Source organism: Microtus oregoni, unplaced genomic scaffold (genome assembly GCF_018167655.1).
Source record: "Microtus oregoni isolate MIOR12 unplaced genomic scaffold, Mior012 000098F_ref0000018, whole genome shotgun sequence".
NCBI classification, from domain to species: Eukaryota; Metazoa; Chordata; class Mammalia; order Rodentia; family Cricetidae; genus Microtus; species Microtus oregoni.
Genome location: NW_024544711.1, coordinates 2,794,490 through 2,819,164, shown reverse-complemented (window position 1 = coordinate 2,819,164; position 24,675 = coordinate 2,794,490). Strand labels below are relative to the sequence as shown.

The 24,675-nt window shown below is 42.8% G+C and overlaps 1 protein-coding gene across 1 annotated transcript in view; it reads left to right on the top strand.

The window, feature by feature from the left end:
• The window catches only part of LOC121443031 (prefoldin subunit 1), a 51,240-nt gene that overhangs the window by 9,714 nt on the left and 16,851 nt on the right, over window positions 1-24,675 (top strand). The window contains exon 3 of the mRNA XM_041644719.1: window positions 12,787-12,871. Coding sequence (XP_041500653.1) covers window positions 12,787-12,871 — 85 coding nt within the window. The remainder of the gene's footprint in view (window positions 1-12,786; window positions 12,872-24,675) is intronic.

Genomic DNA, 24,675 nt, shown 5'->3' with positions numbered 1-24,675 from the left:
GAAAGATCTAGAAGTATAAACGCAAGTTAAATGCTGCTTAGGTAGGAAGTGAAATAGTAGGTGCACTCTTGATAGCCAAGAGATACTGCGTAAAATGCATCCAAGCAGATTTTCAGCTAATCAGGGTAAAGAAATCTAAACTCTTCACCGCCCCTTGGTCGATTTGCCCTTTGTCCAAAATTGTAATGTTGTTCGTGCTGTTGTTGTCTTACTCTTTCGTGTGACAGTTGACTTGTAATTTCACTTGTGACATCTGGTAAAGGTAGGATAGTCTACTTATGTTAAATATTAATAGGTAATAGTTGTGCTATCTTAGGATTGTAGCCCTTTTATAATTTCATGTATCTATATTGAGTTTATCTTCCAGTTTAAATGAGGTAATTTTAAAATTTAAGAAAGTAATATTTTACTTCCAGGAGATAAGGAAATAAAAATTAAAAAGTATCGCACAGCAAACATTGTTGGCATTGTTCATTCTGCTGTTGTGATATAATAAACACAGGCTATGCTATTGCTCTCACCAGAATCAGGTTAAGATATTTGTTTATTATTACGTTTTAAGATTTGTTTATTTATGTATTTTGTCTGCACGTACACCTCCACAAGAGAAGAGTGCATCAGATCCCATGGATCCACAGTTATAGCCAGTTGTGAGCCTCCGTGTGAATGCTGGGAATTGAACTCAGGGCCTCCGGAAGAGTCGGCTTTCCAGGCTCAAGTTTAGGTACTTGATGCTGAGTACAGACGGGGAAATGTGTAGATTACTTTTGGCAGGAGAGCCCTATTGTAAATACAGTTGTGTGACTTCCTTTTATATTCTTTCCTGAGGGATTAACCTGTATTTTAGGATTTAGAGGCAATGCAAAGATGATTTTCAGAGGTAATATTTTTGCTTTTTATCTTTTTGTGTAAAACATTTTTATTTTTAAGAGAGGTTCTTACTGCTCAGCCGCTTTTCCTAACAGAACACGGACTCGCCCTTCTCAGGCTTTTATACAGAGCCATTTAAAGTCATTGCTTTTCTCGCTCAGAGTTCTGAGGGAAGAAAAACAATTTTCCTGCTGTGTGTTTGGGAAAAATGACTTCAGTTTTGTTGATGTCGAATATGTATAGAACCCCAGATGGGCACATCTCTGGAGAGAGGCGACCTTTGAGTAATCTTAATTTTCTTAAGTTGCCAATGATTTAAAACTTGATGCTATTATGACTTGTTCTCCTGCTGTGTGCAGTGACATAATTGTTTTTAGGCTGCAGCGCTTAGCAGACATTTGCGTAAGACTCACATAGTCATGTTTCTTCTGCAGAAGATTCTTTAATAATTCCTTCCTGTCTTCCTCCCGAGTTCTCCAGAATGTGAACATTCTCACTGGAAACAGAACATTAACTTAGAAAATGTTGTGTCGTTAGAGTCAGTTGTCAGAAAAAGAAGTTTCTTATCTGAGACATGCTAAAATGAGTATTTATTTAATGTATCCTTGTTATGGCATTACTTATTTTTAGGCTTTAAGTTTTACTTGTTTTTTATTTTTTAAGAATCTATTGCATTCATTCTGTTGTGTAGCATCTACAGTTCCTGACACATACAGACCTGACCTAGTGCTTGGGAGCACTGGCTGCTGTTCTTCCAGATGACCAGGGTTCAATTCCCAGCACTTATGTGGTGGCTCGCAACCATCTGTAACTTCAGGGGATCTGGTATCCTCTTGTGTCCTCCATGAGCTCCAGGCCACATATGGTACACAGCCATACATATAGGCAAAACATGCCTACACATAAAATAATTAGAAATAGCTTTTTGAAAAAGACCTGATACGTGGTTGGTTTGTTTGTTTTGTTGTTGTTGTTGTTGTTTCCACAGAAAGGATTAAACAGTCTGCCTTTGCAGTCACTCAACGGCACAGTGCCACGGTGTGTCTAAGCTGATGGCAAACAGGCATCTGTACCACCACTCACAAACACTCGCAGCCACCCGTGTTGCTTTGTCACTGGGGAACTGTGCTCTAGCTGACTGACTTGAGAAGAAAACAGTCCATTTTAAGTGTACTAAAGAATTTTCTGATTTTAACTGCTGCTTGTGTCATCGTGACAGATTTAGGAGCAGCTTGCAGTCTGATCTGAATGGGAGGGCTGCAGTGCTGTGTCAAGGACTGTAGCCGATTCAATCAAACTCCCGAAAGGAAAGAACTGACCCAGGGTGTGAGACTAACGATTTGTTAGTATTCTTTTTTTCTTAATACTTGTATCAAAAAATTGCTGAGATCTAAGAGTGATGGCACACCCCTTTAACCCATTGCTGGGCGCATGGAACCGAGACAGAAGGATTGAGTCTGATGCCTGAGAGAGAATATCTCATTGTCTTGGTCAGGAATTCTTTTGTTGTTGTTGTTTTAGTTATTTTATTGTGCTATATATTTTTTTCCACTTCCCTCCCCTCCTACCCTCTCCCATGGTCCCGATGCTCCCAAATTACTCGGGAGTTCTTTCCTTTTTCTACTTCCCGTGTAGATTAGATCCACGTATGTCTCTCTCTCTTAGGGTCCTCTTTGTTGTCTAGGTTCTCTGGGGTTGTGAATTGTAGGCTGCTTTTTTCCTTTATGTCTAAAAGCCACTCGAGAGTGAGTACATAAGATATTTGTTGTCTTTTGGGAGTCCGAGTTCCCTCACTCAATATGTTTTCTAGATCCATCCTGGTCAGGAATTCTTATTACCTCTCTTGTTTAAAAAAATTGCGTGTATGTGTGCATGTGTGTGTGTGCGCGCACACGTGTGTCAGAACATGTTGTGTTCCTGCAGTTGCAGGTGGTTGTGAGCTGCCTCATGTGGGTACTGGGAACTGAACTTGGGTCCACCGAAGGTACAGCAAGCATTCTTAACCACTGATCCATCTTTCCAGCCCCTGTCTCTTTTTAAAATTAATGATTTTAATTAATTAATCTCTTGTATATGGGAACACATGTGGCAGTCAGAACAACATGAGGGAGTCACTTCTCTCCTTCCATCACCTAGGTTCTGGGCCTTGAAGTCCTGTGGCCAGACTTGGTGGCAGACTCCCTTACTGCTGAGCCATCCTTGTTTTGAGGCATATCCATTACCTTGAAATGGATCAGGTGTTTGGAAGACATTATCCTTTTGGCTTCAAAGAGGACTTAAATTATTCTGATATCAAAACTTTCAGGCATCTAGAGCCTAGTATTAAAAATCTATTTCTAAATAGGTAAGATCTCATGACTGCTGTCCGCCCATCTTTTTATGTTGGCCGAGAGTAAAAGATTTGGACGGCAGTGTGCATCCTATTTTTTGTTTTGTTTTGCTTCGTTTTGAGATATGTTCTCACACTTTAGCCTAGTCTGGCTTGGAGGAATTCACTATGTAGATCAGGCTAGTCTCAAACTAACGTTGACTTTCCTGATACAGATTCCCAAGAACTAGGATTGCCAAACCAGCTTCCAATAGGCATCCTGTATGTGTGTTTCTGACTGACTTTTGATGTGTGTCAAAAATAACTTTTTATAGGGGACTGAAGTGATGACTTACCCGTTAAGAGCACCGGCTGCTCTTTCAGATGACCCAGGTTCAATTCCCAACACCCACATGGCAGCTCACACCTGTCTGTACTTCAGTTCCACAGAGTCTTATACCTTCACACCAATACACATGAAATAAAGTTAAATAAATTATTAAAAAAGCTTTTTATGACTTTCTGCTCTTTTATCAATTTTCTTTCTGTATATGTCTTTCAGTACTCATAGAAGATTAACTTTCTTATTATCCTTGATTATACCTTTTCCAGTGTTTTAACCTCCCAGTGAAATAAAGATCATGTCTTAGATAAAAGAAGCCAGCTTTTTCACTACTTACTTCAGCATCTGAGGCTTGACAAGACCAGAATAAGAGTGGTCAACATCAGAGTGATTGTTTACCAGAACACTTAGAATGCCAGAGAGTAACCTAAAATAAACACCTGTTTTAAAATAGATTAACGTACTACAGCTTCCATTTCAGGTGCAATGGTTTTGACTTAAAAATAGACAATGTTTTTAAATTAGTACAAACTGAACCTTGCAGTGTTCGCTGCTTCTCTAGAACACAGAATGTTTGTAGGTGGGCTGGGGTCCTCAGGAGCGCGAGGTGGGTGCTCATGCCCTGCAGTGAGTGCTGAGTCTCCCCTGTCCCCGCAGGATGGGACGGAGTCCAGCTGTGCATTCCTTCTCGGTCCTACCATCTGCTTTTCTTTCACATCTGTAAACATTAAGTTGACTTTGGGTTTACTGTGTAGATTTTTTTTTCTCTTTTATATTTGTCTTACTGGAATTACCTACCTCTCCTTCTCTCTTTGGAGACAGAGTGTCGTATGTAGCCCAGGCTGACCTTGAATTTACTGTATAGCTGAGTGTACATGTTCATGTCTGCCTCTATGTGAAGATGTGGGTTCTCTGAAAGAGCAGCAAATGCCCTTAGCCACATGAGAACCATCTTTCTACCCCCCCCTTTTTTTTACATGACAAGATTTACTGAACCTAAAATTGATCAGTTCAGCAAGATTAGTTGGTCAGTTAGCTCTGGGAGCCTCCTGTCCCTGTCTGCCCAGCCCTAGGGTTACAAGGTGTGCACCACAGCCTGGCCTTTTACATGAGTGCTGTGGATCTGAACTTGGGTCCTTGTGCTTGCAGAGCATGCGCTTTACCAACCGTGCATGTCTCCTCTTGCCTCTCCGTCCTAAGTGCTGGGTTCATAGGCGTGCACTGCCATAACTGGTTTGTGGTTTGGGAGTTTGAACCCAGGACTTTTTGCATACCAGGCAGGTCCCTCATGACTCAGCTACATCACCAGCCTTCAAATGTCTTCTTATATATCGAAAAGGCCCACAGTTTTATCTTTAACTTAGTCTGCCTCCCTGAATGCTGAGCTTGCTTATCCACCTGTCTGGTGCACCTCTCTCTTGGTGCTCTAATATGTATCTCAGAGTTAGCTTGGCCAACATAAAGTTCTTGTTCATTATGAGTAAGCCGTGTTGCTTAGTCTTTCCCATTTTAGCAAATGACTTTTCCATCCTTTCAAGTGCTTCCAAATCTTTGGAGAGTTACCTTTTTATTTGATCTTATAGTCAGCCCAGTAGCAAATAGTATTGGTTTTCTGAATTTAGCCCATAATCTGAGCTGTTCTTAACACCACACCAGTCTAAACTACCGTGGATTATAACGCTTGCCTACTGTGTGGGCTCCATCTTACCATTATATAGCTGTGTTTCGTTTCCTTTCTTTCTTTCTTTCTTTTTGGAGGTTTTTGCTTTTTTTGGAGACAGGGTTTCTCTTTGTAACCTTGGTTCTCCTCTCCTGTAACTCTGTAGACCAGGCTGGCCTTGAACCCACAGAGATCCATCAGCTTCTGCCTCCTGAATGCTGGGATTAAAGATCCGTACCACCACTGACTGCTTTAGCCTTATTTTCCTTAAGCACTTTTTAAAAATATTTATTCATCACTTTATTTTATGTGTATGGACGTTCTGCTCACATGTATGTTTGAGCACTGTGTGCATGCCTGGTGCCCATGGAGGTCAGAAGAGGGTGATGGATCTCTGTAACTAGAGTTATAGATGGTTGCGAGCCACCGTGTCAGTACTGGGAATTGAACCCAGTTCGATTGTTCTGCATGTGCTTTTAACCACTGAGCCATCTCTCCAGCCTCTGTAGCATTCTTTTCAACTGAGCAGTCAAAAATGTAAGTCAGATAACTATAGTATAAGCCTTTTCATTAGACAGATTTTACTATGTAGTCCTTGGCTGGTCAGGACTATGGTGCAGTCCCTTTGTAGACCAGGCTGACCTTGAATGCACAGAGCTCTGCCTGCTGGAATTAAAGGTGTGTGCCACACGCAACCTGTTAGTGACACTTCAATACAAACATGCAATATGCAATGATTGCGTTAGGGAAATTGGCACATCTGTTTCTTTAGATATAATTTGTTTGGGGAGCTTTCAAAATCACCTAAGAGCTATGAAAGATTTCATTGTATGTTATTTCTCCTTATTTATCCCATAATAAGACATTTATACCATCCTCTGTAGAACTTAGTTCTGCCTTTGTGGAAGAGACAGTGGAAAGAACGGAAGAGCCTGAGTGTAGGGGAAAGGGCTGTGAGGCTGTGAAACGCATCTAGAGTGCTGTAGTTTATTTGTCCCCGTGGGGGGTGTGTGTGTGCGTGTGTATATATGTGTGTGTGCGGGTGCGCGTGCCATCAGGGTTAGGGACATGCAAGTATATGGAGAGCAAAGGATAACTTACAGGAGTTGCTTTTCTCATCCCACTAAGTGCATACCAGGACTGAGCTCAGGTTGTCAGTCTCCTGCTCACTGTCTTGCTAGCCCTAACTCTCTTTGTAGTAGAGGATGACCTTGAACTTCAGACCGCCCTTCCCTCCACTACCTGAGTGTTGGAATTATAGGCCCCAAACCTGGTTTATGTGATGATGGTGATTGGACCCAGTGTCTCTTACGTGTAAGGAGCTGTACCCCTAGCTCCAGTGCTCCCTGGCATGTTTTCTCAGTTCTCTGTGTAGTCTGGGCATTGATTCTTTGACTTGACAGTTGAAAATATTTTTCTCCCTCTGCAGATTGGTTCATCTCTGTTAGTTATTTTCTTTGTTGTGCAGATGCTTATTAGTGTCATGAAACAATCTCTTGTTTCCCATGTCTTTGGTGGGTCCTGTCTAGAAAGTCATTCTGTCTCTTTATCTTTTATTTATGTGAGACAGATGTCCTACTTATCACCACTCAGGTTGGAATTTACTAGGTATCCTAGTAAATCCTGGCTTCAAATTTATAGCAGTCATTCCTGTATCAGAATGTTCAAGTGATGGGATTACAGGGAAGAGTCACTATCACCAGGACACCCAAATTGTAATAATGCTTTGAATAATTTCCTCTGTTTACCTCCAGTAGTTTAAGATTTTTGCGTCTGTGATGCCTCTAGATCTTTGATGCAGTTTTGTATAGAGTAAGAGATAGGAATCAAGTTTGATCTATTGCGTTTGTATTTCCAATTTTCCCAGCACCATTTATTGGGTAGGCTGTCTTTTCTTCGGTATATATTTTTGGTGCTGTTGAGAATTAGTTGGTTATGGACAAGTGTAGTTCGTTTGTTTTTGAGACAGGGTAAGTATAGCCGAGGTTTGCCTGGAACTCTCTGTGTAGCTAGGCTGTCCTCAAACATAATCCTCTTGCCTTCCCCCTTCCAAGTGTTGGAGATTGAGCTCAGGATCTTGCACATGCCAGGCAGGGCAGGCACTCTGCCCTAGAGCTCTGTCCCCAGCCTTGGCACTTCTTTTGGTGGAAGAACTGTTTGTAGCATTCCTTATGACACATATTTGCCAGGATAAATATTCTCAGCCTTTGTTTGAATTTCTCTTTTATTTCTGAAATATATTTTCACCTTGTATATAATGCTGGTTAATACTGTTTTTGTACTCTGAAAATGTCATACCATTGTCTTCTCCTTGCATAGTTTGTTATAATTCTTATCTCTGAATATAATGTGTCATTTTTCTGGCTGCCCTCAAGACTGTCATTATCTTTGGTTTGCAGTAGTTTATACTTTGTTCTGTTTTTTTTTGTGAGTTTTCATTTTTGAAACTGGCTGGGACTCTGAGTGTCCTAGTGGTGGTTTAGGGTGGTGGTCTGTTTGTTTTAGAAAGTGCAAGTTCATGATCTCTTTAAAGGTTTCTTTCCTTCTCTCCTTTTTTTGTCCTAGGTCTAACTACATGAGATTACTTGAGGACTTATTTTTGTGTGTTTTATTACTCATTTTTTCTTGCTTGACATCAATAAAAGGTTGATTGTTTTTGTTTTTATTTAAATTTATGTATGTGTATGCCACGTGTGTTCGGGGCCTGCTTAGGCCAGAAGAGGGAGTTGTATCTCCTGGACCTTATTGTAGGTGGTTGTTAGCCATTGTGGGTGCTGGGAATGTAACTGTTCATCTTTCCAGCCCCTATGGTAGTCTTTTTTATTCTTTATTTTTTTGAGAGTGTGTGTGAGATGTACGGCAGGGAGTATGCAAGTGAAGAGACTACTTTGTAGATGGTTTCTCTCCCAGCTCAGGCCCTCGGGCTCCCACAGCAGTTGCTCCCCCCCCCCCCCCCCCGAGCTTTCTTGCCACCCTCTGGAGTGCATCTCATCTGCCTTTCTTGGCGTTAGCGTGGGCTGTGCCGCCTATCTAACTATGTCAAGTTTTGACTCGGCATATTCGGGGATCTGTAGTTGTCGACTACTTTGAGAAAGCTAGCTATGGTTAACGCATGGCCCATGACTGGGTGCTGGAAACCTGAGTGGGAGCAAAGGGAGATTAAGAAAGACAGGCACAAGTAACGTCAGGCTGGGCCTGGGCAGGCCTGCATCCACAGCTGGGTATTCAGTGTTTATTCTGTACACTGTGAAGGAAGAGGAAGGGGGCTCTGATCTTGGTCTCTGTGGGGGAGTGGTGGGGGTTGACCACGCAGCCATCCAGGAGGAGGAAGTTGAAATTGGCAGTTTTTGCATATACTGTTTTTACCTAAAGATTGGCCGGCCATCTCTCAGCATTTGTATTTGGACTGGTGGAAACCTTGCCCTCTGATGAATCTAAGGCATTGGCATCCTGACACAGCTGTGCTCACACAGAGGCACACTCGCTCACACAGAGGCACACCCGCTCACACAGAGGCACACTCGCTCACACAGAGGCACACCCGCTCACACAGAGGCACACTCGCTCACACAGAGGCACACCCGCTCACACAGAGGCACACCCGCTCACACAGAGGCACACTCGCTCACACAGAGGCACACTCACTTGAACTTTAGAGACCTGCCTGGCTCTGCCTCCCAAATGCTGGGATTAAAGGCATGCACCACCACAGCCCAGCTTAGATTAATTTTTATTACTTTAAATTTTGTGTTTGTGTGCTTTGAGACAGGGAGGTGTACACATGTGTCAGAGGCCAGAAGTGCTGCTCTTGGAGCTGGACTTAACAGGTGGTAGTGAACTGTCTCACATGGATGCTGAGAGTCAAACTCAGGTCTTTCACAAGAATGATATGCTGTCTTCATGACTGAGCCATCTCTCCAGGCCGTGTGTGTGTGTGTATGTGTGTGTATGTGTGTGTGATCTTATTTTATATGTATGAGTGTTTTGCCTGCATTTATGTATGTGCACACATGCATGTCTGGTGCTCTCAGTTTGGAAGAGGGCATCAGATCCTGCAACTGGAGTTGTAGATGGTTGTGACTCATCATGTGGATGCTAGGAATCAAACCCGGTCCTCTGGAAGAGCATCCAGTGCTCATCATGTGGATGCTAGGAATCAAACCCGGGTCCTCTGGAAGAGCAGCCAGTGCTCTTAGCCACTGAGCCATTGCTCCAGCTCCTGGGTCTATATTTTTTTTTATTTGTTTGCTTGTTTTGAGAGAGGGTCTCACTATATAGTTCTGGCTGTCCTGGAATTTACTGTGTAGACCAGACTAGCCTTAAGCTTACAGAGATCTGCCCACCTCTGCCTCCCAAGTTCTGAGATTAAAGGCATGCGCCTTGCACCTGACTTGTTTTACAATATTGAGGAGAGGCAGTGGATGTTTTTGAGTTCAAGGCCAGCCTGGTCTACAGAACAAGTTACAGAACAGCTAGAGATACACAGAGAAACCCTGCCTCAAACAAACAAACAAAAAGGAACCTCACCTGTCAGTCCTGTGCTATGATCTGGATCACAGCCTGTGGTGTCCTCAGAGGGGAGGAGTCAGGGAAGTATGTTATCCAGGTGACTGCACACAAATGAGGAGTTAATGCAACAGGTCACACAGGACATTGACTTCAGGTCTTTTGCAGAGCAGTGGCTCTATTACAGGTCATGTGACCCCAGCTGTCACCTGCACACCAGCTCCCCTCTTTTTTTTTTTTTTTTTTGGTTTTTCGAGACAGGGTTTCTCTGTGGCTTTGGAGCCTGTCCTGGAACTAGCTCTTGTAGACCAGGCTGGTCTCGAACTCACAGAGATCCGCCTGCCTCTGCCTCCCAAGTGCTGGGATTAAAGGCATGCGCCATCATCGCCCGGCCTCCCTTCATTTGTCACAGAATTCTTTCCCTTTTTTCTTTTCGGTACATTTTCGACTCCAGAATCTTGTTTTTTTGAGACAGGATTTCTCTGTGTAGCCCTGGCTATCCTGGAACTCACTCTGTAGACCAGGCTGGCCTTAATCTCACAGAAATTCACCTGACTCTGCCTCCTGAGTGCTGGGTTTAAGGTGTTCATCACCATCCAGCCTCAACTCCAGAGACTTTATTATCTATTTGTTTATGGGCACAATTAGGCAGGATCTTTGTGAAATTCTTTTAGAAGCTGTATGTTTAATACTTGTGAAAATAAGATACATCATCTCTAAATTATTCACTGCCCCTTAGGTCATAGATAAATTATCTCCTAAGGACTTTTCAGAAATACTAGCTTTTTGGAGGTCTTTCTAGTAGCTGTATAGAGTATCTGTGCCTCTTTTTGAATTGAGACTCAAACAACTTTCCATATATTTTGTATTTGAATTTTGTATGTAACAACCCTTTTTTTTTTTTGAGACAGGGTTTCTCTGTGGCTTTGGAGCCTGTCCTGGAACTAGCTCTGTAGACCAGGCTGGTCTCGAACTCACAGAGATCCGCCTGCCTCTGCCTCCTGAGTGCTGGGTGTAACAACCCTTTTTGGTAAACATTTGGGCTTATAAAATTCTCATCTTGTTTAATATCTGGATGGCTGAGATGTTTTGAGCTCGCGGTCGTAGACTGGCCTGTGAAGTTGGCCTGGCTAAGATAGTGACCTTAAGTGTGTGTGGCCATGGACAATGTGTTTCTGTTGTTTACTCTTCTTGCTTTCTAGTGACTTTATTTTCTGCTCAAGAGATTTAGTATCTGTTCAGATAACTTTCTTTTTAAAGGCCACATAAAGTAATGACCTCTAATCTTAGCCTTGAAAAATTCCCAGACCTATCATTTGAGAATACTACTCAATGGTAGGCAACCAGTGCTGTTAGAAAATGTGTATTTAATTTGAAAATTACTTCCCTGCCTAAAGGACTTTGATTAGCCAAATGGTACATGAATGGTGTAATTGACAGCTCCTGGGCTTGGCCTTGTGTGATGCTTTTCATGTCCTGTCACTAAGACCAGTGCAGCTCAGAGCAGCTCTTCCTGAAGAGCATCACCTGGTTCTGAACACCAACCCTTCCAGTGCGACACAGTCTTATCTGAAATAGCACTTGTCTCTTGGATCCAGTGAAAACGTTTAGAAATGATGGGTTCTATAGGGAAAGACCTACAATTAATGATTTTTTTTAAATGAGTGTGAGCAATATTTCCAGGAGATAATAAACAATCATAGTTAAGATAGCTGAACTAGGGGCTGGAGAGGTGGCTCAGACATTAAGAGCACTTGTTGCTCCTACAGAGGACCCTGGTTCATTTCCCAGCACCAGGTGGTAACTCACTACCGTTTTTAACTCCAGTTCTAAGGCAGCGATGTCCTCTTCTGACCTCCATGGATGCCAGGCACACATGTAGTGTACACAGATACACACAGGCAAAATGTTTATACACATAAAAGTAAAATAAATCTATAAAAAAGATATATGGGCATGGGATTGTATTACTATGTACGGTCAGGTCTATTCATGACGGAGAAGACATTTTCCCCGGGGTCAGGGCTCTAGTTGCTCTGGTGGACTCCTTCCACTTGTCCACTCTCCGTGATAACAGCTTCTCGGTGAGGTCCCGCCTAGGCACAATGTTGTTGCTTCAAAGTTGGCAGAGAAGATTACAAATGGTTATTACCTTGATTTGTTTGACTTTTTTTTTTTGTTAAAAAGATAATGTTTAGTTCTTTGCTGCTGAATCCTTAAGTGCAAAGGGGGAACCGTGCTCTTAAGTATTTGCAGCTGTTCCTTGAAATCTGTTTTAGCCTAGTTAGACAATCCTGAGAGTGGTTTGAGTAACGAGTTTTTCTGTGGTTCCAGTAGAAGAGAAATCCTTCATTCAGCCCTCTTCTTGAAGCAGTGAAATGGTTTGTTCTTCTTTTTCCTGAAGCAAGAATTATGAGCGTAACGCCGCAGAACAGACTCTTAATATATAAAGCTTCCCCGTATTTACCCTCAGCACTGGTAAATAATGTGCCTGACTGTGAAATGGAAAAAGTTAAAGCTTTCTATTTGTGCATTTTGAGCTTTTCAGAGGTATTACATACTCTGGGAATAATAATAAAAGATACTAGGGCTTATACAGTGCCTTTGTGTGTGGAGCTCATAGACACACTAAGGCATTGATCCTAGCACAGTACTTGATTGTGACTTTGAAAGGTCATGAGTTACGGCTGCTGCAGAAAACTCGAAAAGATGGAAGGACACTGCAGTTTACAAATACTGCTTTAAAGTCTACACAAAAGTCTACAGCTCAAAGTTACCAGGAATTTTGGTAGCTTATATGTTGACTTTTTGATAGATTTTTTTTTTAATGCTTTTGCCATTTTTTCCTATCCGTAAATATTTTCAATGTCAGATTGTCTTTTAAATAGGAACACAGAATGCACTTTTAACCCTTTCTTTTTCCTTGGCTAAGACAGCTTATAACCATTATGGTTTCCAGAGTATTTAATGTAACAGGGTGTTTTTGTTTTTTCTTTCTTTTTTGGTCCTGAATCTAGTGTTGAGTATTTGTGGGTGTGTAACTGTTGATCTGGAATGCAGTAGCCATGTGCCATCATTTTCAACGCTTTTGTTTTCTAGGTTTATTCTACAATCCAAGGAAGTAATTCACAACCAGCTGTTAGAAAAACAGAAAGTAGCAGAAGAAAAAATTAAAGAACTGGAGGTATGTCCACATGACAACAGCAGTCAGCTCGTAGGGAAAAGACGTGATAACTCCTTTGTGTTGTGTTAAATGAGAACATGACCGACAGAGTTTAGGTCATGGTTTCATTTTCTCTAATTTACTGTAATTGTTAAAACAGTATATTCATAGCAGTATTTGAAGATAAGAAACGAAACTTTTTTTTAAAACTGTAAGCAGGTTTTTTTGTAAATTTATTTTATTATTATTGTTTTATGTTCATTGGTATGAAGGTCAGATGCCCTGGAACTGGATTTACAGACAGTTGTGAACCGCCATGTGGGTGCTGGGAATTGAACTCAGGACCTTTGGAAGAACAATCAGTGAGCTGAGCCATCTCTCCAGCCCCCTGTAGGCAGTTTTTAAAGATAAGGTGTTGGTCTGAATGTGTATTCTCCATTGCCTTTTACTACACAGTTTCTTTAAAACAAAACAAAAACAAACCATAGACAAAAGAGTAGTGTGTTGTTTAGGCTGTGGCAGGTGGAGAGAATAATGGACAATAGTCGCAGCTGCCAGAGGGTCTTTCTATACTGTCTCTTTTACACGCAACTCTTTTATCTTAGATTTAGACAATAACAAAGTAGGGAGCCATAATTAATAAACAGTCTGAGTGATGGTGTGTGCTCCTACGAGGAAAACAAGCATCTTTAAAATGTGGGTAAAAGATAATAGATTAGAAAGTGGTGGGAAGCTCAAGCTTATTACAGTTTTCTTATGGTTGAGACCTTTGATGGGATTTTTTTCCTGGGGCTTTGGTGAAGGGCCGGTCCTGTACATCACAACAGTTAGATTGGCTGTTTCTTAGGTACCAAGATTTCCTGTGGCCGGGGTGGATATACTATGACTTCATAGGTCAGGTGACCTAATTTCTGTCAGTACTGTCGAGGCAGTGGTTTAGAATATGACTCAACCCTCTGCTGAATTGGGGAGACACCCCCTCTAGTCAGTGGGGGTTTCTCAGGGCACTGATTTGGCATAGCCTGGGAGTGTGGAAGAGCTTCTTAGATTTACTTTAGTTTGACTGATAATTTAAACTAACTTGATGTATTAGTGGCTTGGAAAGATGCAACGTAAAAATAAAACAAAAACCATAAGGAAAAAAATCTGTCAGCCTACAGTAACCAGTTTGTTGTTATAGCCTGTTCTAGTGCCTTTGTGCCTCAGAGCTGCTTTAGAGCAAATATTCTGCCTGTTAGTTTCACTCAAGAAAAAACAAAAATATCTGAAAAACCCAAATGAAACTATTTCATATAGATTAAACAAAAAATTGTTTTCTGCAGCTAAGTGAATACATTTGAAAATTGTTCTGATGAATAAATAGCAGAATGCAAGTTTTTTCCTTTGTGTGTGTGTGTGTGTGTGTGTGTGTGTGTGTGTGTGTGATGTGTTTGTGTGCATGTGGGGGCCTGAGGTCAACCTTGGTATTTTTCTCTGTCACTCTAGTTTTTGAGACAGTCTCTCACTGTAGCTGGAGCTCACTGATGTGGCTAGATTGGCTGCCCAGCACTCCAGGAACCCTCAAGTCTCTGCCTTCCCAGCTGTGATGGTACAGGTGCTGGGGATTTGAACTCAGGTCCTCATGTTTGTACAGCAAACACTTTACTGAGCCATCTCCTCAGCCCCACGTGCTTAAATGCTTTATGGAAACAAACCAGAACTAAAGTCGTTCTATGTGTCTAAATTTTGTTGTGTTATGGCTTTCAAGACTAAGTTTCATTTAGTTCATACTGGCCTTTAACTTGCTGTGTAGCCAAAGATAACCTTGAACTCCTGATCTTCCTGTCTCCGATTCCTAAGTTGTGAGGTTGTGGGTATATGCCGACACTCCTGGCTTTTGAATGTAAAGCTGTCTATTGGATTGTTAAGCAGGGTCACTGTATGGAAATGATGTTTTTCTTTCCTGTGGTGGTGGAACATGCATGTGCTATGGCTTGTGTGTGGAAGTCAGAGGACAACTCAGAGCTGGTTGTCTCCTTTTGCCCTGTGGGACCTACAGATTGAAGTCAGGTCATCAGGCTTGTTGGCAAGTGCCTTTACCAGAAGAGCTGTCGCGCTGCCCCCAGGTTTTTTTTTTCTTATAATCCGTGTTGAATAAGTTATAAATATACATTAACTATTTGTGCAAAATTTAATGTTTTTGTGTACTATGACACTTGAGCGGTGATCAGGGTCAGCTTTTGGGAGTTGGTTCTGTGGGTTTTAGGGCTAAAACTCAGGTGGTCAGATTTGGGTGGCAAGTGTTACACTCTCTGCTCTTATTTTTTTTAGCTTTTATACTTAAATATGCTCCAGGGGCCTAGAGAAGTAAGTGTTCATGAGTTTGAGCATGAGCAGCTCCCACAGGACACCTCTGTTCAGTCCCAGCACCCAGGGCAGCTGGCTCACAACCACCTATGGAGTTCCACTGCCCTCCTCTTGCCTCTGTGGACATCTGCATTCTCCTCTCTCTCACTCACTCTCTCTCTCTCTCTCTCTCTCTCTCTCTCTCTCTCTCACACACACACACACACACACACAGGTTACCAAGGTAAAATTGCCATAGATGATTTTAGCATATTGCTCAGTTCTAACGAGCATAAGGGAATTTACTTTGTAGAAGCTTTTCTTTCAGATCTCCCAAATACTGCTGGATATTTTGTTTAGTAGAACCAAGTTAGGGCCTTTGGTGCCTATCTGAAAGGCTAATTAAAGCTACAGAAAACTATCAGGGCTAAATAACATCTACTCTAGGCAGTTAATTTTCTTCTTTCAGATCTTTAATTTTATATGTTATTTATATTATAAAAATTATACATCTACACCATAAAAAGCAAAAAAACTCGAGCAATAGAAAAAATTAAGCATGGAAATATAATCTCCTTTTTTTCCTGTATCCCTCCAAATGTTAGTGCACAATTTGATATGTATTGTTTTAAACTTTGTTCAGTATAGATATTTTTATACATAATACATACATACATACATTTAAAAATAAAACATTATTCTATGTCATTTGATAATTATTGATGGCTTTCTGATTTAATAATGTAAATTTCTATTTGATTTTTTATTTTCCATTCCTCCTACCTTATGTCTGCCTTAGCATACAGACAAGCCTTGAAGATATCCCAGATTTTGGTAACAATAAAGCATGTATTTTTAAGCATATATTATAAAACTATATTATTAAGGCTAAAATGATTTTTTTTGTTTTCCCAGTACTTACAAGAGTTGTGTTTGCATTATACTTTACCCTAACGAGCATCCTATATCATTTTATTTAGAAAATGCATATGGCAGACTCCCTATGAGAGAGGCCTTACCCTTTTGGAGGAGTAGCTGGGAGTAGGCTGGAGGGAGGCAGGGGTGGGGGAGCAGGAGGAATGAGGGAGTTTGAGGTATCCCAGAGATTACTACAATATGACACAGACAGAAGTTAGCGTACACTGTTGAAGACATGCTAATGGTATATGTGCCCAACACTGGCTTATAACAAACCTATGAGTGTTAAACGATGCTGTTTCAGTGAGATGGTAAAGGTGATTGCTGCCAAACCCGATGGCAATCCCTGGAACACACAGAGAGACAGAAGAGACCAATTCTGAAGTCGTTCTCTTGATCTCCATGGTGCCCGTGTGTGTGAGAGTGCACTCTCTCTCTGTCTCTCTCTCTCTGTCTCTCTCTCTCTCTCTCTGTCTCTCTCTCTCTCTAATTGTAAAGAAATGCCAGTAAAGAACAGAAATGCAGTGGCCACAAAACAGTGGTGTGAGCCACCTTCACTTTCCATCTCTGCCTGTGACCTCTGGTTTTGGTTTTTCAAGACAAGGTTTCTCTGTGCAACATTCCTGCTGCCCTGGAACTCACTTTGTAGACCACGCTGGCCTTGAATTCTCAGAGCTCTGCCTCTTTTGAGTGCTGGGACTAAAGGTGTGCACTACCACCACCTGGCCAATGACCTCTGTTTTTACCATCAGCCTACACGTGCAAGATCTTTTTCTTTCCTGAAGCAAATTTTCCTGAAAAAATCCTTATGAGCTTTTGTTTTGATTTTGGATTTGGGTTTCGGGTTTTTGAAACAGGGTCTCTCTGTGTAGCCCTGGCTGTCCTGGAACTCACTCTGTAGACCAGACTGGCCTCAGAGATCTCCTGCCTCTGGTTTCACAGGGCTGGGATTAAAGGCGTGTGCCACCACAGCCTGCCTCTTAGGTGTTTTTTTTTTAATTGCACACATTAATCGTCTGTTCCTGTACCTGAAACCCACTTGGGTACTAGAACAGACTCACATTAATTTTAATAATTCTCTCTTCTTATTTTTCTTCTGCATATTCAGTTAGTGATGAAAGATTGCTGGGATCTCCTTCTCTAAGGGTATTTAGGAATGTGTCTTTCATCCGCCAGTCTAGTGGGCAGTGATATTAGAGGCTGTGCGGGAGTAAGTGTCCATGGTTACTGCATGCACACTTCAGGGCATACGCTTTTGATTTAGGGCTGTCTCAGCTCTTCTAAAAGTAGCTTCCCACTTATTTCTAGCATCCGCTGTTAGAGTCGTCAGTCCAATTGTTGTTAATTTGTCTCCTGTGCTGTTCTGTGTTTCAGTGGAGCTCTTTCGGGGTCTCTGGTTGGTGCACTGTTGAGGCTGATCCCCATCGTGGTCTCTCTGCTTTTAGGCACATCTCTATGCTCTTCTGCCACTTCCTTTTCCTTCTGTGTCCAACAGGGTTACCACCCTTGCCACCACCCTGGTTAGCTCAGCAGTGACAGAGTAAGAGTGAGGAAATGCAGGCCTCTGGTCCTTGGCTTTGTGCCATTTCTGAGCAATAAAGCGTTGCAATATTAGGGTTGTTGAAATATTTCCCCAGCCCAGGCTATACGTAAAATCCAAAACATTTTATTAAATTCTGAAAGTGGAAGAGAACTGATGCAGGAACCAGATAGGAGGCATCTGTGATGCTACAACTGGCTTAGCTCTGATCCCTGATGAGAACATATTTTGGGGGAATACCTACAATTTAAGGAAATTTTACTCTCCCCACTGAGGATAATTTTTTCCAGAGCACAGGTGGCACTTGTGGTGGATGTCCAGTTTTGCTGTAAATATTTCATTTTTGAGCTGGCAGTGGTTCTGTGATGGGACCTGTCTTTGGAGGTCCCCAGAATGCTTTAAAAACATTTAGCACGAGGGCTGGAGAGATTGCCAGTGCTTAAGAGCACACACTGTTCTTCAGCAGGCCCTGCGTTCAGTTCCCACAGCTCTCCTCAGGCTGCCCACACTGCCTGTAACTGCAGCTTGTGGGCTTGACACCTCTGGCCTCTGCCACAAGCTGCACCAGCATGCACACCCCCATTATAATAAAATAATTCTTTAAAAATAACTCAAAAATCTTAGGCATGGAATATGCCCATTTCAGCTGCTTGAATAACTCAGCTTAGAACCCATTATAATTTTAGTCTAATTAATTATTTTGTAATGACATATGGAATTCAAAGAAATATGTATTAAATATAGTTTAAGAATTATAAAGCAAATACTGATAATAATTTTAAGGCTGAGAAATCAGATATGGGCAAGACACCAGAGGTGCCAGAATGTTTGTTTTTCACTCCCTGGTCACACTGCACCCCCCTTGCCCCTCCCCACAGGCAGCTGCTCTTTTTGAGACAGGGTCTCACTATAGCCCTGGCTGGCCTGCCACTCATTATGTATATCAGACTGGTTTCAAACTCAGAGATCCTCCTGTCCCTGCCTCCCGAGTTCAGGGTTTAAAGGAAAGTGCCACCATGCCTGACAACCATCTCACCCTATTTTCCCCCTTTTATTCTCAAGACAAGGTTTCTCTACATAGCCCTGGCTGTCCAACTCCTCTGTAGTCCAGATGGTCTTGAACTCAGAGATCTGCCTGCCTCTGCCTCTCAGTGTTTGGATTAAAGGCATGTGTCACCATGTCTGACTTTTTAAAAAATTAATTGGTTAATTATTTTCACTACCCTAACTTTTGAGGTAACCATTTAATTTTTCAAAAAAGATTTGTTTTGAGGCTGAAGAGATGATCCAGCACTTGCTGCTCTTGAAGAGGATCCAGGTTCAGTTCCCAGACCCACATGGCAGCTCACAGCCATTCATAAGTCCAGTTTTAGGGGATCTAACATCCTTTTTCAAATTCCAAAGGCACCAGGCATGCATGTAGTACACATGCAAAATGTTCCTACACAAAGATAGTTATTTTTAAAAATCTAAAAAGATTTGTTTTTAAGTTTTATTTTATTTATACGTGTGTGTGTGTCTGTGTGGGTATGAGTGTGGGTTTGTGTGTATGTCAGTGTGGGTGCGTACATGAGAGGGCAATTGCCCAAGGAAGCTAGTGTCAGATCCCCTGGAGCTGGAATTACAGGCAGCTGGGGGGCTCGGAATCAAATTTGTTTCCTCTGCAAGAGTTGTCAGTGCTTTTAGCAGCTGAGTCATCTTTTCAGCTCTATTTTCCTCTTTATGGACCCAGAGAGATAGTTCAGCCATTCAGAGCACTGGCTACTCTTCCAGAGGACCCAGGTTCAATTCCCAGCACCCACAATGGCAGCTCACACCTATATGTATCTTGTTTCTAAGGGATCTTGTGCCCCCTTCTGGCTTCTGTGGGCATCGGGCACGTGGTACACAGATATACATCAAGGCAAAGCACCCATAGAATAAAAGTATTAATATTATTACCTGCAAATGTATCCTAAAAATAATGTAACTTAACCTCTTTTTGGACTTTGTTGTGTGTGAAGTGTTTGTTATCCGAGGTGACTTGTTATCCTCCTTGCTGTCTAGTATCACATTGTATAGAAGTTCTAGGGCACAGTCCATTCCTATCCTTACAGACCTCAAAGTGCCTGGCAGTTTATAGCATACTCATGCTGAGAAGGGGACTTCTTTTTGGAGACTACCTTTATCTTCACTCCAGCAGAACTTGAGTCCTAGAAAGGAATATATGTCAGAAATTGACTCCACAAACTTCTAACTTTCAGTACTAGCTAGACAGCAAGGCACTTATGACTTTATTTGTATTTTTTAATTTTTTTTTTTTTGAGACAGGATTTCTCTGTGTAGCTTTGGTACCTATCCTGGAACTAGCTCTTGTAGACCAGGCTGGGCTTGAGCTCACAGAGATCCACCTGCCTCTGCCACCAAGTACTGGGATTAAAGGCGTGTGCCACCACTACCTGGCTATTTTTTTATTTTTAAAAAATGCAAAGACCAAGTTTCCAGCCAAGTTCCTTTGTTTTCGCTTGGAATTTTGGGCCATGTGATGCTTTTTTTTTTTTTTTTTGGTTTTTCGAGACAGTGTTTCTTTGTGGCTTTGGAGCCTGTCCTGGAACTAGCTCTGTAGACCAGGCTGGTCTCGAACGCACAGAGATCCGCCTGTCTCTGCCTCCCGAGTACTGGGATTAAAGGCGTGCGCCACCATTGCCCAGCCATGTGATGGTTTTTAGTGCTTCATACATTGAGATTTCATACATGGCTGGTTATTTCTTTATGGAGTTCATTTGCATTCTCAGCATTTACAAAAATGTTCATTTTAAAATAGTTTTTGGTTGTTAAAGACGTAAGTGTAAAAGAGCCTAGTTGATGGTGAACTCTGTGTGATCCCCGTGTCCTGGTGTCATAGGCGGAATGTACTTCATGCTCACCTGGCCTTCAGAAATAGTGTAGGCATCGGTCCCTCAGTGCCCACATGTGTTCTTGTTCTAATCACGTGTTCCCTGCATCATTATTCCCAGTGCCTTAGTGTGCATGTGTTGTGTTATAGTTGGTAAAATTTGCCCAAATAGAAACTTTGGTATATTTCATATCCTCAGTAGAAATATTTTTGGTCTGAGGAGAATTTAGATGTTAACAGTTCAACGGACTGTTCTTTTTAACTAGTCGACTCTATTATTTATCTGTCTGTAAAACACACATTACAGATACTTTATATATGCTCATCCCTTTGATTGGCTCTACTCTCTGGTGGTAAGCCTTCATTTTGCTGCTAGGTTTTCCCTTCAGTAACTACGTGTGCATCGCAGTGAACCCAGAGGTGGTTTCCTGCATCTTGGCTCAGTTGTTCTCTTCTCACGGATCTGAATCTGGGTGGCCTTGTTGCTCCTCTCGTACTGTTGGTGCCACAGCAGTCATTCTGTTGAATGCTTCAGAGGATTATTGACCTCAGCCTTGGCTGCTACACACTTTATATGTCCAGTCATAGATACAGACTCCTGGCTTCCTGGGCCTCAGGTCTTTTTTGGGCTACCTAGAGGCTTGTTTCTTTTGATGAGTTCCTTTTTAAATTTTCCTTCATGATAGTGAGCAGCTCCTTGGTGGTGTAACCATGTGGACTTCCACTTACCCTCATTCTCACTCGGTCAGTTGCTGTTCTTACAGTACAGGGGATCGCCAGCTTCAAGCTACAGATACTGACCAAGCAGGTGCACTCTGGAAGGTAGAGGCAGGGGGAATCAGAAGTTGACGGTCTTCCTTTGTTATGTAGTTCCAGGCCATCCAGGACTCCATGAGAACCTGAGACAGACAGAAAGGTGCTGTCCAGGAAAAGCCAGAGTGTTCATTCCTCAGTGAGGAGAAGGCTCTGTCTGCTTTAGTGAGCGCATCTGTGGCAGGATGGTATCTCCCTCCATAGTTTGGTGGTAACTTAAGTCAGAGGTGTTCCTATGATGGTTTAAAAGTAGTTTGTAATGGGGCTGGAGAGACGACTCAGCAAAGGGGGTGCTCATTGTTCTTGCAGTGGCTGTAGTTGGGTTCCTAGCCCCTTCGTCAGGTGGCTCACAGCCTGGTGTGTGTGTGTGTGTATGTGTGTGTGCGCACATTCTCACATGAACCCATGCACACTGAAGTACACGGGCAGAGGTCAGTAGATGAGGGGAAGTCAGGTCTTTTCCACCATGTGGGATTTGGGGTTGAAGTCAGGCGTAAGCAGCAAGTGCCTTTAACCACTGCTGGCTAGTCCTAAGTTTTTTTTGTAAAACAATTCAGTTTTATTTACTTCAGCTTTGTTTGGTTTTTGAGATGGGGGTCTCTGTAGCCCTGGCCCTTATGAACTTGCTAAGTAACCAAGACTGTCCTTGAAGGCCTGGTCCTTCTGTCTCAGCTTCCCAAGTGCTGGGATTACAGAGATATGTCACCACACCCAACTTCTGCTTTTGTTTTTAAGAAAATAGATGTGAGCGTGGAACAGAATTCCAGTTCAGGAAACCGTATCAGTTTCCACTGGTTTCTATACTGCAATACTATTTTTATCTGTGACTCCAAAGGTTCAGATTGTGTGATGCTGCAGAGATGTGGGAAATGGTTCTCTCTTGTGGTGACTTGGTTGTTGTTTTTTGCTGGTAGTTTTTGATAATCCCCCTCCCTTTAGCTATTCTAGGCCTGTTTAGTTGTCAGGCGTCTCCACTAAATTGCTAAAATAACAAATAAGGGGAGGGAGTTCTAAGGCCTTTGCTGATGAGCTGCATAGGATGGTGCTCAGTTGAGTTCCTGGGAAGGAAGGTGAAAACAACCTGGTGCCATTCCCATAGGATGTTTGTTTAAAATACTGACAAGACCGTTGAGTGCTCCTTTTTCTCAAACCCCATAGGGCTGTATACTCACATCCATTTACAGTGGAGAGCCAGAGCCAGGGGCTCACAAAGCTTGCTGTGACTCCGTCTGTGCTGGAGATTAACATGCATTTGTGGTCTTGTGCCTCTGGCTTTTGATAGTGGGGATGCACTGCGAGAGCGTGTGTGTTGGGAGAAGGCAGGCAGAGGGTTGGTGGTTCAAATGGGAGAGCTAGTGTCTGAGAAGGAGATGCACTTAGCCCTAACCAGGTGTTTGAGTCAGGTTGATTAAAGAAGTTAACCACACATGTGCCTCCAATACACCTTCCTGCATTTAATTTAAAACTTGAAACATTATTTATTTTGTATGTATTTGTGTGTGATCATGCACAGGCGCCTGCTTGCAGTCTGAAGACAGCTTGGCCGAGGAGTCAGTTCTGTCCTCCTACCATGTAGGTCCTGGGGACCAAAAGCCAGGCTTTGCTGCAGGCACCTCGACTCACTGAGCCATCTTGCTGGCCCTTCCTGTATTTGATTTTTTTTTCTTTTTCAGCAGGTTTTAAAAATTAACTAATTATTCTTAAACCCTGGCCACAGTTTCCCCTCCCTCTTCTCGTCCCAGTGTGGGGGGAGGCGGCGAGGGGCCCCCATCCACTCCTCCTCCTTTTCTCTTCAGAAAAGGGCAGGCCTCCGTGACTGTGGACAAAACACAGCAGTAGACTAAGCACCTCCCCATGTACTAAGGCTGGGCAAGGCGACCCAGTATGAAGAATAGGGTCCCGAAAGCCAGCCAGAGAGTCAGAGACAGCCACATGGAAAACTGTGCCTGGGTTTGTCTGGATCTCTGCTCTCCATTTCTCCTAATCAAAATAACGCTGTACAAGAGACCCAGCAGTCTGTGTCTGTGAAGCTGTTGAAGGGTCCCCGCATGTCTTCCTGTCCCCCGTGTGTCACAGAGAGAGGTGAATTGGGTGAAAACCAGGAAGGCTTTGTTAGGCTTCTGGTGTTCTGAGTTTTTCTTGACTTGACTGACTGAGGACTTGCTTGGGTTTTCATAGTCTAGGTTGCTAAAGTCTCATCTGAAATCCTTTCTTTGCATAATTCCTGTTTTGATTTGGAGTGGGATAGTGTCTGAATCTGACCATTTTAATACGAGAGCCAAAAAATGGATTGTTTTCTTTGCAGATTTTTTGGACAGAAGGCTTGAGTGTGTCTGAGGGAAGCCTGGTGTTCACATGAAGCTTGGATACTGCAGGCTTTGGGAGTGTTTGCTTTACCACCCCCCCCCCCATTTATTTATTTATTTATTTAAATTTGAGACAGAGTCTCACTATGTAGCCCCGACTGTCCTGGAACTCGCTATGTAGACCAGGAGTGTTTGCTTTACCACCTCCCCCTCCATTTATTTATTTATTTTTGAGACAGAGTCTCACTATGTAGCCCTAACTGTCCTGGAACTCACTATGTAGACCAGGCTGGCCTCTGAGATCTGCTTGCCGATTACTAGGACTAAAGGTGTGCACCAGCACGCCCAGCTTTTACTCATCTCTTACGTCTCCTGCTGGCCTCAGCGGATAGTTTGATGAAGGCTTCTGTGCCATCCAGGTGGTAGGTTCTGCCATCTTGGACTGTGGCGGTGGCAGTGGATAAATATGAAGGCAGAGAAGATGACTGTGTCTGAGCGCGGAAGAGAGGAGTCAGGCAAGGCTGGGATTTTGTCCTGTGTCCTGGAGTCATCTCTCCCTCCTGCACTTTACATCCTTCTCCTGTTGGAGAGGGTCTGGGACAGGTTCACAAGATGGAGACATTCTCCAACCTTTAAGATGTGGTGGAAGTTTTTGGTTTTGTGTTTTGAAGCAGGGTCTTGGGTAGCCCAGCCTGGCCTACAGACTCACTGTGTAGCTGAGGAAGACTTGAACTCCTGATCCTTCAGTCTCTACCTGCTGGGATTATAGACATATAGACAATTGGAACTCTGCACACACAATTTAAGCACTCTGGGGAAAGTGTCACTAATGGACTGTGGGCTGGCTGTCACCTCCCCACAGCTGGGGGGCTGAGATGGAGGGATCTGAATCACAGATGATGTGGGCAGGGCCGTGTCAGAGTGGAAAGGTCTAGGAGAAGGGAGCTGAAAGGAAATGCCTGGCATTACTTTCACTCGCTTGGTCTGAGTTCTACTTCTGAGTAAGTAGCTGTTCCTGGTGCCAGTGACTCATTCGCTGTGGTTTGCA